Source organism: Neofelis nebulosa, chromosome 15 (genome assembly GCF_028018385.1).
Source record: "Neofelis nebulosa isolate mNeoNeb1 chromosome 15, mNeoNeb1.pri, whole genome shotgun sequence".
In the NCBI taxonomy this organism is placed as follows: Eukaryota; Metazoa; Chordata; class Mammalia; order Carnivora; family Felidae; genus Neofelis; species Neofelis nebulosa.
In genome coordinates, this window is record NC_080796.1 from 6,550,960 (window position 1) to 6,564,514 (window position 13,555).

Genomic DNA, 13,555 nt, shown 5'->3' on the forward strand with positions numbered 1-13,555 from the left:
TTTGTACCGTAGTCCGTGAGTATTGTCCACTGAGTAGTATAGAGAGGGAGTTAGTTAAAAGTATTATAAGTGGGGAAAAAAAGTACTGTTTGCTAGTGGCATTGGTGAAAGTTGTGTGAAGTACTGAGGAGAGATTCTGGGCCTCATGCTCCCCATTTGCTGCCACTTGCAGTGGTATGAAGAATGACTTCAGTATAATTTGTCTAGGGGACCACTTGTATTGGCATGCCACCTGCCTTAACTATCTCATTGTATTGGAACACAAAATACAGCAACAGTAATCATGCTAAAGGCATACACTTAGAGCTATGTGCCACGTACCCTTCTAAGTTGTTCACATATTATTTCCTAATTTTATATTCCCAAGATCCCAGTGAGGTAGATCCTATTATTATTTATTTTTCAGATCACTTTTATAAGATTCTTTATTTTGAGAGACAGAGAGAGAGACAGAGAGACAGAGAGAGATTGTGGGAAGAGCAGGTAGGGAGAGAGAGAGAGAGAGAGAGAGAGAGAGAGAGAGAGAGAGAGAGAATGCCAAGCAGGCTCCTCGCTATCCACGCAGAGCTGGATGTGGGGCTCAATCACGTGACTCTGAGGTCATGTCCGGAGCAGAAATCAAGAGCAACATGCTGAACCGACTGAGCCACTCAGGTACCCCAGTAGGTGCTGTTATTACTTTCATTTTACAGATTTAGAGACTGAGACACGGAAGTTTTAGGTAGTGTGCTTAAGGTCATACAGCTCATAACCAGCAGAATTGGGAATTCAGACCCAGGCTTTCTGGCTCCTACTAGGATACTGCTTGTCAAACTCTTCCCTGAAATATCTCGTTGTCACTGAAAACAGCATGTTCAGTTTGATAATCACGAGAACAGCAATGTCATTCACCTATGTGAATATTGAAAATCATAGTTGATATGGTGCTTGAAATATGAAAACAGAAATGTTTACCATAAGGTAATTTCCTATATTTCCTCCATTTGACCAGTAGATACATTTGTGTTTTTATCTGATCATATATAATTTAAAAACATTAACAATGTTATGTTTTTGTAGGAGAGTAAGATTGGTAAACTGTTCTGTACCAGTATTGAAATGTTTTCGGCTTTGTAGGCCATAGTCTCTGTTGTAGAAGCTGAACTCTTTTGTTATGACCTAAAAGTAGCCATCATTCAGCATGTAGAGGAGAGTGTGGCTGGGTCCAATAAGATTTTAGTTACAGGGGTGCTTAGGTGGCTTAGTTGGTTGAGCGTCCTGACTCTTAATTTCCACTCAGCTCATGATCCCAAACCCCACATCATGAGATTGGTCATGAGACCGAGCCCCACATCAGGCTTTGCCCTGAGCTTGCAGCCTGCTTCCCTTTTTCTCTGTCTCTCCCTCTGACTCCCTTCCCACTTGTGTGTGCTCTCTCCCTCTCTGTCTCTCTTTCAAGTACAAAATAACAACAACAACAACAAAAAAAAACCATTTAGTTACAGAAACAGGTGATGGTGTTCAACTAGATTGACAGTATTTGAAAGTATTATTTTTTTCTTTATTTTAGTTACAAGAAGCACAGGAACGACATGCAGAGGCCGTAAGATACGCTGAGAAGATTAAAGATCATATGCTAAAGTATAATTTAAACCTCACAGAAAATAACTTGTTTATTTATAAAGCAGATAAGGAGTGTACTATGAGAAATGTATTAGTTATGCGAGTATATCATTGTTAAGCTGGATACGAATTCCAGCTTTGAGCTATTTTGAAATGCAAAATTTTGGCATCTTATCTCTCAATTTTGCACCATTACCACAAAACACAACGAGAAAATTGGCACAATTGCCAAATCATCCTCTTGATACAATTTTAAGAATTTCTGTAATACCCTCACTTGTTCAGAAATAACACGATACAGTTTTAAAATTATGTGTGAGAATAATTATCTTAAGATCTGCATTTTAGGCTAAAGGTTAAAAATGCCAGGCAAGGGGCGCCTGGGTGGCGCAGTCGGTTAAGCGTCCGACTTCAGCCAGGTCACGCTTGCGGTCCGTGAGTTCGAGCCCCGCGTCAGGCTCTGGGCTGATGGCTCGGAGCCTGGAGCCTGTTTCCGATTCTGTGTCTCCCTCTCTCTCTGCCCCTCCCCCGTTCATGCTCTGTCTCTCTCTGTCCCAAAAATAAATAAAAAACGTTGGAAAAAAAAAAATAAAATGCCAGGCAAGAAGCAACCATCAAACATCAAGCAGCCCAAATTCAAGATCTTCAGAGCAACTTGCTAAAGGCAAGTTTGGTAAGTCGATCTCTTCATGATTGTCCTGAAAAGGAATCCTTATGTCACTAGTAGTAGTACATAAGAATGTTTTGGATCATATGGAAAATTTCACTGATCAAAATATTTGGTTGATATTGTTTCTTCTTGCTACTAGTGATGTAATTCTTCTATATAGATGAAGTTGATTGAATTCATAAAGTAATGATGTTTGTAGTGAGATTTAAATAAAAATATTGTGAGAATCTAAGAGCAACATTTTATATATACCACAGTGAGCATTTGATTTAGTCCTCCTTTTGGCTATTGTATATAAAGGCGCTGTGAACATTGGCATACAGATGTGTGAGTCCCTGCTAATATTTTTCAGCATGTTTCAAACGTCCCCAGTCTTTGAGAGATCATTTCATCTGGCATTCTGAGTTTCTGTTGTAAACCCAACCCTTTAGTGAGAGTTTCAGAAAGAGTTCTTTTAATGATGATATGTTGTAATTTATAATTACAAATTTGCAACTTATTCTCTTCATCAACAATGACTAGCAGGTCATTATGCAAACGTCCTTCTCAAAGAATATCCTTTTCTCTTTGTTGGATTTGGTAAAGGAAAAGAAATGCCAGTAAAAAAGGAGAAATGGCTGCTCTGTCAGGGTCTTACCTAGTAACATAGTGCTCCTACCATTGCAAGATCAGAAACTCATTTTTTTTTCCATTCACTTGAGTTAATCAGCCTTTCAGAGATTTCAGAATTCAATTTCAGAAAAGACTAATGTGCCATTCAAGATTCTCACTTATTGATATGTAGTGAAACCCCAACTGTTTTCCAAGCGGAACAGTGAATGTCATCCCACTCTCACCCTCTTTTGTAGGATTCTCATTGTAAATCGTAAGTGGGAGCAATGAGGTAGATACACTGACCAACTCGTTTCTGTCAGTCGCAAAAGCTATATAATATACATGCAAGTTTCATTAGACAGCTATACCCATCAGCAGAACTAGAACATTGTGTTGACTGGTTCTTTTTATGACTGAAGGGACATTGAAAATTACTTTCTTTTCTATACGTCTTATTAATGAGTCACATTGTAATAGGGAACTTTTCATGCGAGTAATAGGACACTCTGTTGATCAGTCTTCTATGAATGACAGTGCTAGGCATTGTCCTGCTGTGTCCTAAAGAAATCATTAAGGTCTCAAAAACTAAAATTTGTAAGGATATCCAAAACTGATGAAGCTTATTAAAGAATAACGGGGGATTTTCTCTACATCTCTATAGAAAGGAATTAGGGTTATGGCATGAAATTACCTGCCACTTTAAGGTCTCTGTGAATCAAAAACTGAAGATTGCATTTGGCCAACTCAGTCCATAGGTCTGACTTCTCTAGAAGGTCCTTATCTCCTGAATCCCCAAACCAGGGGCTACCTGGGTGAAGATATTTGATGCACACAATTTTGAGGTGAAGAATCTGGATTGGGAAGAAGAGGTAGCTCTAGCCAACTTAACCTTCCTAATAATATTGTCAAGTATGCGTCTGAAAGGAACTTCAGAAGACTTCCGTAAGTTGAAATCTCTATGGACGAAGAAATTACTCAAAAGGAAACAAAGGCAAACCAGTGATCATCCCGCCCTTGTGATAAATGTCGTGTTATAAAAAAAAGCGAGACAAAGTGTGCTCGTCAGCATCCTAAGGGTAAAGGTGTCCCGTAAGACTCAATAAGAAAGACACACTCAAAGTAACACCAAAAAGAGTCCAAATAAAATGTACACGGTTAGCCTTCTACAAAGGTACTCCATGTCAAGTAATGATTTTTGAGCGGACGGTTGAGGATGTTGTCTATGAGCACCTAGACGGAAGAGCGAAAAGTACACATGGCCTAGGTAAAGGCGCAAAGCTGGAAATGTGAATTAGAGAATCTGGTTTTGAAGCCTTAAGAGCAATTCAAAACACAGATAGCAAGGGGCAAGGATTTAATGTCAGGGGTTGCCGTCCTTCAGAAATAAGGTGGGGATAGAAGCGCAGAGGGATGGCATGATCATTTTTCTCAGCTGCTGCTGAGAAGTGAAGCAGAATAAAGACTTTAACAATTTTTTTTTAAAAAAAGGTCCTTTATGACCCTCAAATTTTCTTAGTGGAATGATGGGATTGAAAGTTAGATTTTAGTGTAAAAGAAGGAAATAAGTGAAGAAAACTTGAATCTGTAGATGAGATGATTCATTAAAGAATGTTCGAGTCCACTGCAAGGGGAGAAGCAGCGTGATAGATGGAGAAAGATTCCAACTTAAGCAAATGGTTAATAGAAAAGGAGAAATTGAAATCTTTCTTCCTTATACAGCTGGTGCTGGGATTTACAGATGTGTAGCACTTTACCATATGCAAAGCTCTGGGGCCAGCTTTTCTGATATGCTATCACCACAAAGCCTTAATCTCTTCACCAGAGTACCTGCTAAAGCAGCCTAACGTAAACAGTATGGGCATGAAATGATTGAGGAACTTTGGTTTAGCAAGACTCCATTATTTCCATATCAGTGGCTTTCCCTTGCCTCTGATGGTCATGTAAAGCATCTACTACTCAGTCTAGGCGGTGCTATTTGTACTTCGTGAGCATTGTCCACTGAGGGTATAGAGAGGATATTAGTTGAAAGTATTATAAGAGGAAAAAAAAGTACTGTTTGCTAGTGGCATTGGCGAAAGTTGTGTGAAGTACTGAGGAGAGATTCTGGGCCTCATCCTCCCCATTTGCTGCCACTTGCGGTGATATGAAGAAGAATAACTTCAGTATAATTTGTCTAGGGGACCACTTGTATTGGCATGCCACCTGCCTAAACTATCTCATTGTATTGGAACGCAAAATACAGCGACAGTAATCATGCTAAATGCATACACTTAGAGCTGACTATGTGCCACGTACCCTTCTAAGTTGTTCATGTATTATTTCCCAAATTTATATTACCAAGATCCCAGTTAGGTAGATACTATTATTATTTATTTTGAGATCACTTTTTTAAGGTTCCTTATTTTGAGAGAGAGAGAGAGAGAAAGAGAGAGACAGATTGTGGGGAGGGGAAGGTAGGGAGAGTGAGAAAGAGGGAGAGAGACAGAGAGAGAGAGAGAGAGAGACAGAATTCCAAGCAGGCTCCTTGCTGTCCACGTAGAGCCCGATGTGGGGCTTAATCACATGACCCTGAGATCATGTCCTGAGCAGAAATCAAAAGCAACACGCTGAACCGACTGAGCCACTCAGGTGCCCCAGTAGGTGCTGTCATTACCTTCATTTTACAGATGCAAAGACTGAGACATGGAAATATTAGGGAGTGTGCTCAAGGTCATAGAGCTCATATCCAGCAGAATTGGGAATTCAGACCCAGGCTTTCTGGCTCCTACTAGGATACTGCTTGTCAAACTCTTCCCTGAAATATCTCGTTGTCACTGAAAATAGCATATTCAGTTTCATAATCACGAGAATAGAAATGTCATTCACCTATGTGAATATTAAAATCATAGTTGATGCAGTGCTTGTAATGTGAGAACAGAAATGTTTACCATAAGGTAATTTCCTATATTTCCTCCACTTGACCAGTAGATACATTTGTATATCTGATCATATATAATTTATAAACATTAACAACGTTATGTTTTTGTAAGAGAGTAAGTTTGGTAAACTATTCTGGAAGAGTATTGAAACATTTTCGGCTTTGTAGGCCACAGTCTCTGTTGTAGCAGCTCCACTCTGTTGTTATGACCTAAAAGTAGCCATCAATCAGCGTGTAGGGGAGAGTGTGGCTGGGTCCAATAAGATTTCAGTTACATGGGCACTTGGGTGACTTTGTTGGTTGAGCGTCCTGACTCTTAATTTCTGCTTAGGTCATGATCCCAAACTCCACATCATGAGACCGGTCATGAGACCGAGACCCACATCAGGCTTCACCCTGAGCTTGGAGCCTGCTTACGAGTTTCTCTGTCTCTCCCTATGACTCCCTTCCCCATTTGGGCGTTCTCTCTCTCTCTCTCTCTGTGCCCCACTAAGTAAAAAAAAAAAAAATAACATTTGGTTACAAAAACAGGTGATGATGGGGCGCCTGGGTGGCGCAGTCGGTTAAGCGTCCGACTTCAGCCAGGTCACGATCTCGCGGTCCGTGAGTTCGAGCCCCGCATCAGGCTCTGGGCTGATGGCTCGGAGCCTGGAGCCTGTTTCCGATTCTGTGTCTCCCTCTCTCTCTGCCCCTGCCCCGTTCATGCTTTGTCTCTCTCTGTCCCAAAAATAAATAAAAAACGTTGAAAAAAAAATTAAAAAAAAAAAAAAAAAAAACAGGTGATGGTGTTTTACTAGATTGTCAGTAGTTAAAATTATTTTTTTTCTTTATTCTAGTTGCAAGAAGCAAAGGATCGAGAGGCAAAGGACATAAGATATGCGGAGAAGACGTAAGATCATATGCAAAGTATAATTTAAACCTCACAGAAAATACCTTATTTATACAGCAGATAAGCAGTGTAGTACGAGAAATATACTTGTTATGCCAGTATATTATTGTTAAGCTGGATACAAATTCCAGCTTTGAGCTATTTTGAAATGCAATATTGGGGATATTATATCTCTATTTTGCACCTTATCCACAAAACACGAGAAAAATGGCACAATTGCCAAATCTTCCTCTTGATACAATTTAAAGAATTTCTGTAATCCCCTCATTTGTTCAGATATTATATGGTATTGTTTTACACTTATGTGTGAGAATAATTATCTTAAGATCTGCATTTTAGGCTAGAAGTGCAAAATGCCAGACAGGAAGAAACCATCAAACAACAAGCCGCCCAAATTCAAAACCTTCAGAGCAACTTGTTAAAGACAAGTTTGGTAAGTCGGTCTCTTAATGTCTGTCCTACTGAAAAGGAATCCGTATTTCACTAGGAGTAGTACATAAGAATGTTTTGGATCACATGGAAAGGCTCACTGATCCAAATATTTGGTTGATATTGTTGCTATTTGCTACTAGCGATGGAATTTTTCTATAGAGATGAAATTGATTGAACTCATAATGATGTTTATAGTGAGATTTTCATAAAAACATTGTGAAAGTCTAAAACAACATTTTATATATACCACAGTGAGCGTTTGGTTTAGTCCACCTTTTGGCTACTGTTAATAATGCTGCTGTGAACGTTGGCATACAAATGTGTGAGAGTCCCTGCTAATATTTTTCAGCGTGTTTCAAACTTCCGCACAATTTGAGTGATCATGTCATCTTGAATTCTGACTTTCTCTTGTAGTCTCAACCCTTCAGTGAGAGTTTGAGAACGGGTTATTTTAATGATGATTTGTTGTAATTTGTAATTACAAGTTTGCAATTTATTCTCTTCATCAAGAATGACTAGCAGGTCTTTATGCAAACGTCCTTCTCAAAGGAATGGACTTTTCTCTTTGTTGGATTTTGTAAAGGAAAAGAAATGCCAGTGAAAAAGGAGAAATGGCTGCTCTGTCAGGGTCTTACCTAGTAACATAGTGCTCCTACCATTGCAAGTTCAGAAGCTCATTTTCTTTCTCCACTCACTTGAGTTAATCAGCCTTTCAGAGATTTCACAATTCAATCTCAGAAAAGACTAATGTGCCACTCAGGATTCTCATTTATTGATATGTAGTGAAACCCCAACTGTTTTCCAAGAAGAACACTTAATGTCCTCGCACTCTCACCCTCCTTTGTAGGATTCTCATTGTAAATCGTAAGTGGGAGCAATGAGGTAGATACACTGACCAACTCGTTTCTGTCAGTCACAAAAGCTATATAATATACATGCAAGTTTCATTAGACAGCTATACCCGTCAGGGGAATTAGAACATTCTGTTGACTGGTCCTTTTTGTGGCTGAAGAGACATTGAAAATTATTTTCTTTTCTAGACGTCTTATAAATGAGTCACATAGTAACAGGGAACTTTTCATGCGAGTAACATGACTCTCTGTTGACCAGTCTTCTATGAATGAGAGTCCTAGGCATTGTCCTGCTACTGTGTCCTGAAGAAATCATTAGGGTCTCAAAAACTAAAATTTGTAAGGATATCTGAAACTGACGAAGCTTATTAAAGAATAACGAGGGATTTTCTGTAGATTCCCATAGAAAAGAATTAAGGTTATGGCATGAAATTGTCTGCCACTTTAAGGTGTTCCCTGTGAAACAAAAACTTAGATAGCTTTCAGCCAACTCAGTCCATAGCTCTGACTTCTCTAGAAGGTCCTTATCATCTCCTGAATCCCCATACCAGGGGATACCTGGGTGAAGACATTTGATGCACACAATTTTGAGGTGAAGAATCTGGATTGGGAAGAAGAGGTAGCTCTAGCCAACTTAACCTTCCTAACAATATAGTCAAGTATGCGTCTGAAAGGAACTTCAGAAGACTTCCATATGTTGAAATCTCTATGTACTAAGAAATTACTCAAAAGGAAACAAAGACAAACCAGTGATCATCCAGCCCTTGTGATAAATGTGTTATAAAGAAAAGCGAGACAAAGTATGCTGGTCAGCATCCTAAGGGTAAGGGTGCCCCCTAAGACTCAAAAAGAAAGACACACTCAAAGTAACACTGAAAAGACGTCAAATAAAATGTACACGATTAGCTGTCTACAAAGGTACTCCATGTCAAGTAATGATTTTTGAGTGTGCGGTTGAGGATGTTGTCTATGAGCATCTAGATGGAAGAGCGAAAAGTACACATGGCCTAGGTAAAGGGGCCAAACCTGGAAATGTGAATTAGAGAATCTGGTTTTGAAGCCTTAAGAGCAATTCAAAACACAGATAGCAAGGGGCAAGGACTTAATGTCAGAGGTTGCCGTGCTTTAGAATTACGGTGACCACTCAGGTCATGATCCTAAACCCCACATCATGAGAGCGGTCATGAGACCGAGCCCCACATCAGGCTTCACCCTGAGCTTGGAGCCTGCCTACAATTTTCTCTGTCTCTACCTCTGCCTCTATTCCCCACTTGTGCGTGTTCTCTCTCTCTCTCTCTCTCTCTCTCTCTCTCTCTCTCTCTCTCTCTCTCTCTTCTAAAGTAAAAAAAAAACATTTAGTTACAGAAACAGGTGATGGTGGTCTACTAGATTGTCAGTAGTTAAAATTATATTTTCTTCCTTATTTTAGTTGCAAGAAGCAAAGGATCAACATGCAGAGGCCATAAGATATGCCGAGAAGACGTAAGATCATATGGAAAAGTATAATTTAATCCTCAAAGAAAATAGCTTGATTTTTATAAAGCAGATAAGCAATGTAGTATGATAAGTGTATTAGTTATGCCAGTATATCCTTGTTAAACTGGATACTAATTCCAGCTTTGAGTTATTTGGAAATGCAGAATTGTGGCACATTTTATCTCAATGTTGCACCTTATCCACAAAAGACAACGAGAAAAATGGCTCAATTGCCAAATCTTCCTCTTGATACAATTTTAAGAATTTCTGTAATCCCCTCATTTGTTCAGAAATTGTATGCTATATTTGTAAATTTATGTATGATAATAATTACCTTAAGATCTGCATTTTAGGCTAGAAGTGCAACATGCCAGGCCAGAAGCAACCATCAATCAGCAAGCGGCCCAAATTCACAATCTTCCGAGAAACTTGTTAAGGACAAGTTTAGTAAGTCAGTCTCTTGATGTCTGTCCTACTGAAAAGGAATCCTTATTTCAATAGGTGTAGTACATAAGAATGTTTTGGATCATATGGAAAATCTCACTGATCAAAATATTAGGTTGATATTGTTCCTGCTGGCTACTAGCAATGGAATTTTTCTATAGAGATAAAGTTGATTGAACTCATAAAGTAATGATGTTTATAGTGAGATTTTCATAAAAACATTGTGAGAGTCTAAAAAAGCAACATTATATATATACTACAGTGAGCATTTGGTTTAGTCCACCTTTTGGCTACTGTTAATAATGCTGCTGTGAACGTTGGCATACAAATGTGTGAGAGTCCCTGCTAATATTTTTCAGCGTGTTTCAAACTTCCGCACAATCTGAGTGATCATGTCATCTTGAATTCTGACTTTCTCTTGTAGTCTCAACCCTTCAGTGAGAGTTTGAGAACGGGTTATTTTAATGATGATTTGTTGTAATTTGTAATTACAAGTTTGCAATTTATTCTCTTCATCAAGAATGACTAGCAGGTCGTTATGCAAACGTCCTTCTCAAAGGAATGGACTTTTCTCTTTGTTGGATTTTGTAAAGGAAAAGAAATGCCAGTGAAAAAGGAGAAATGGCTGCTCTGTCAAGGTCTTACCTAGTAACATAGTGCTCCTACCATTGCAAGTTCAGAAGCTCATTTTCTTTCTCCACTCACTTGAGTTAATCAGCCTTTCAGAGATTTCACAATTCAATCTCAGAAAAGACTAATGTGCCACTCAGGATTCTCATTTATTGATATGTAGTGAAACCCCAACTGTTTTCCAAGAAGAACACTTAATGTCCTCGCACTCTCACCCTCCTTTGTAGGATTCTCATTGTAAATCGTAAGTGGGAGCAATGAGGTAGATACACTGACCAACTCGTTTCTGTCAGTCACAAAAGCTATATAATATACATGCAAGTTTCATTAGACAGCTATACCCGTCAGGGGAATTAGAACATTCTGTTGACTGGTCCTTTTTGTGGCTGAAGAGACATTGAAAATTATTTTCTTTTCTAGATGTCTTATAAACGAGTCACATAGTAACAGGGAACTTTTCATGCGAGTAACATGACTCTCTGTTGATCAGTCTTCTATGAATGAGAGTGCTAGGCATTGTCCTGCTACTGTGTCCTAAAGAAATCTTTAAGGTCTCAAAAACTAAAATTTGTAAGGATATCCAAAACTGATGAAGCTTATTAAACAATAACGAGGGATTTTCTGTGTATCCCTATAGAAAGGAATTAAGGTTATGGCATGAAATTATCTGCCATTTTAAGGTCTTCCCTGTGAAACAAAAACTTAGCTTTCAGACAACTCAGTCCATAGCTCTGACTTCTCTAGAAGGTCCTTATCTCCTAAATCCCCAACCAGAGGCTTCCTGGGTTGAGAAAAGTTTTGGTGGGGTGGGGGGTGTTACTCTTTTTGTTGTATCTTTAGTTTTATTTTTTTTTAATTTGCATCCCAATTAGTTAGCATTTAGTGAAGCAATGATTTCAGGAGTAGATTCCTTAATGCCCCTTGCCCATTTAGCACATCCCCCATCCCACAACCCCTCCAGCAACCCTCAGTTTTTTCTCCATATTTATGAGTCTCCTGTGTTTGTCCTCCTCCCTGTTTTTGTATTATTTTTGTTTCCCTTTCCTTTTGTTCATCTGTTTTGTCTCTTAAAGTCCTCATACGAGTGCAGTCATATGATTTTTGTCTTTCTCCGACTAATTTCACTTAGCATAATACGCTACAGTTCCATCCACGTAGTTGCAAATGGCAAGATTCCTTTTTTTTTTTTTTTTTTGATTGCTGAGTAATACTTCATGGAATGAATATATATATATATCACATCTTCTTTTTTTATTTTTTTAACGTTTTACTCATTTTTGAGACAGGGGAGACAGGGGAGACAGAGAGTGAACAGGGGAGGGTCAGAGAGAGGGAGACACAGAATCTGAAACAGGCTCAAGGCTCCCAGCTGTCAGCACAGAGCTCAATGCGGGGCTCGAACCCTCGAACCGTGAGATCATGACCTGAGCCCAAGTCAGAAGCTTAACTGACTGAGCCACCCAGGAACCCCAAACATCTCCCTTTTAACATGATTATTATTCATTTCTGTATCGTCTTTAAAGAACTAATCCATTCTTTTGCCCGTTTTTATATTGGATTGTCTTTTCATTATTGGAAGAGTTATTTAAATGTCCTACATGCAAATCCCTTAGCAGATATGGGATTTTCAGGTATTTTCTCCTATTTAGTCACTTGCCTTTTCACTTTCTTGATGGTGATATTTGAAGCATAGTTTTTAATTTTGATGAAGTAAACTTAATCTGCTTTTGTCTTTTGGTGTCATGTGTAAGAAATCATTGTCAAATCCAGTCACAAACATATACACATAAGCTTTTTTCTAAGAGTTTTATCATTTTAGCTCTTAGATTTTAAGTTAATTTTGTATATATGCTATGGGGTAGAGGTCTCATTTTATTGCTTTGCATGTGGATATCCATTTGTCCCAGTACTGTTTGTTACAAAGACTAGTGTTATTCCATTTAATTTTCTGTCACCCTTGTGGAAAATCAGTTCACTATAATGTGAGAGTTTATGTTTAGATTCTCAATGTTAATACATTGATCTATATGTCTGTCCTTATGCCAGTACCATAACAAATTTTATGAAAACGTTTTCTGTGTTATCTTGCAAATTACCAGTCACTTATGTAATAATAAAAAGTCAATGTAGTAGAACTGAACTTTGCTCCTATAGAGATTTTTGTTTCTTGAAGGACCCTTTCGCCAGCCTTTGCCTTGCTGACCCCATGACTCGATGTGAAGTCAGGCTCAAAAAGATAAAATGCTCTTTCTTTAGTGTGTTCAGACTTCTATTTATTTATTTATTTATTTATTTATTATTTATATTTATATATTTTTTAGAGCGGACACAAGCAGGACGAGGGGGTGTGTAGGGAAAGAAAGAGAGAGAGAGGGAGAGAGACAGAGAGAGAGAGAGAGAGAGAGACGAGAGAATTTTTAGCAGGCTTCACACTTAGTGTGGAGGCTGACAGGGGTCTTGATCCCATGACCCTGGGATCATGACCTGAGAGGTTGAGGCTCAACTGACTGAGCCACCCAGGTTCCCCGCCTGTGCAAACTTTTAGTGTCTCAGTCAGTGCTGCCCACTTTCATTTCCATCAAATCTTGGCCATAGGATCTCTTGACTCAGTCTACCGTTTACCTCATTATACTTTATTATCTCACTATAATGCATAGACTCATCCATAGTTTTCACCATCTAGGAAGGAAAAGATTAACTCTAGGCTATTCCTCTTTCCTGTTAAGCAATCTTGCTAACCCAGCATCTTGCAATTCACAATGAGATCCTCTTCTGACCTGGTTCTTGTGTGTAACACTGGTGTTAATCCTGTTCTTGGCACAGATCCTACATTCTTGGAAAACACAGTAGCCTGTTTCCCCTTCTTTCAATTGAATAGAAAGATATGCTTAGCTATATGTTTTAGCTCAGCGTATAATTAATGGAATAAACATTATATCATTCAAATAATACAGCTGTACAAATTGCGGTAGTATTAAGTTGATTTATCAGAGACAAATACTAGATTGGTAGTTTGAATGACAAACTTTTGAAGCCATCTTGTATGATAT

The 13,555-nt window shown here is 38.7% G+C and overlaps 1 protein-coding gene across 1 annotated transcript in view; it reads left to right on the forward strand.

Annotated features, from left to right (window-relative positions):
- The window catches only part of LOC131496466 (ankyrin repeat domain-containing protein 26-like), a 95,888-nt gene that overhangs the window by 62,159 nt on the left and 20,174 nt on the right, over nucleotides 1-13,555 (forward strand). Inside the window, 5 exon segments of the mRNA XM_058702025.1 lie at nucleotides 1,550-1,717; nucleotides 6,620-6,672; nucleotides 7,012-7,105; nucleotides 9,385-9,437; nucleotides 9,785-9,878. Of these exon segments, the coding sequence (XP_058558008.1) occupies nucleotides 1,550-1,717; nucleotides 6,620-6,672; nucleotides 7,012-7,105; nucleotides 9,385-9,437; nucleotides 9,785-9,878 (462 nt within the window).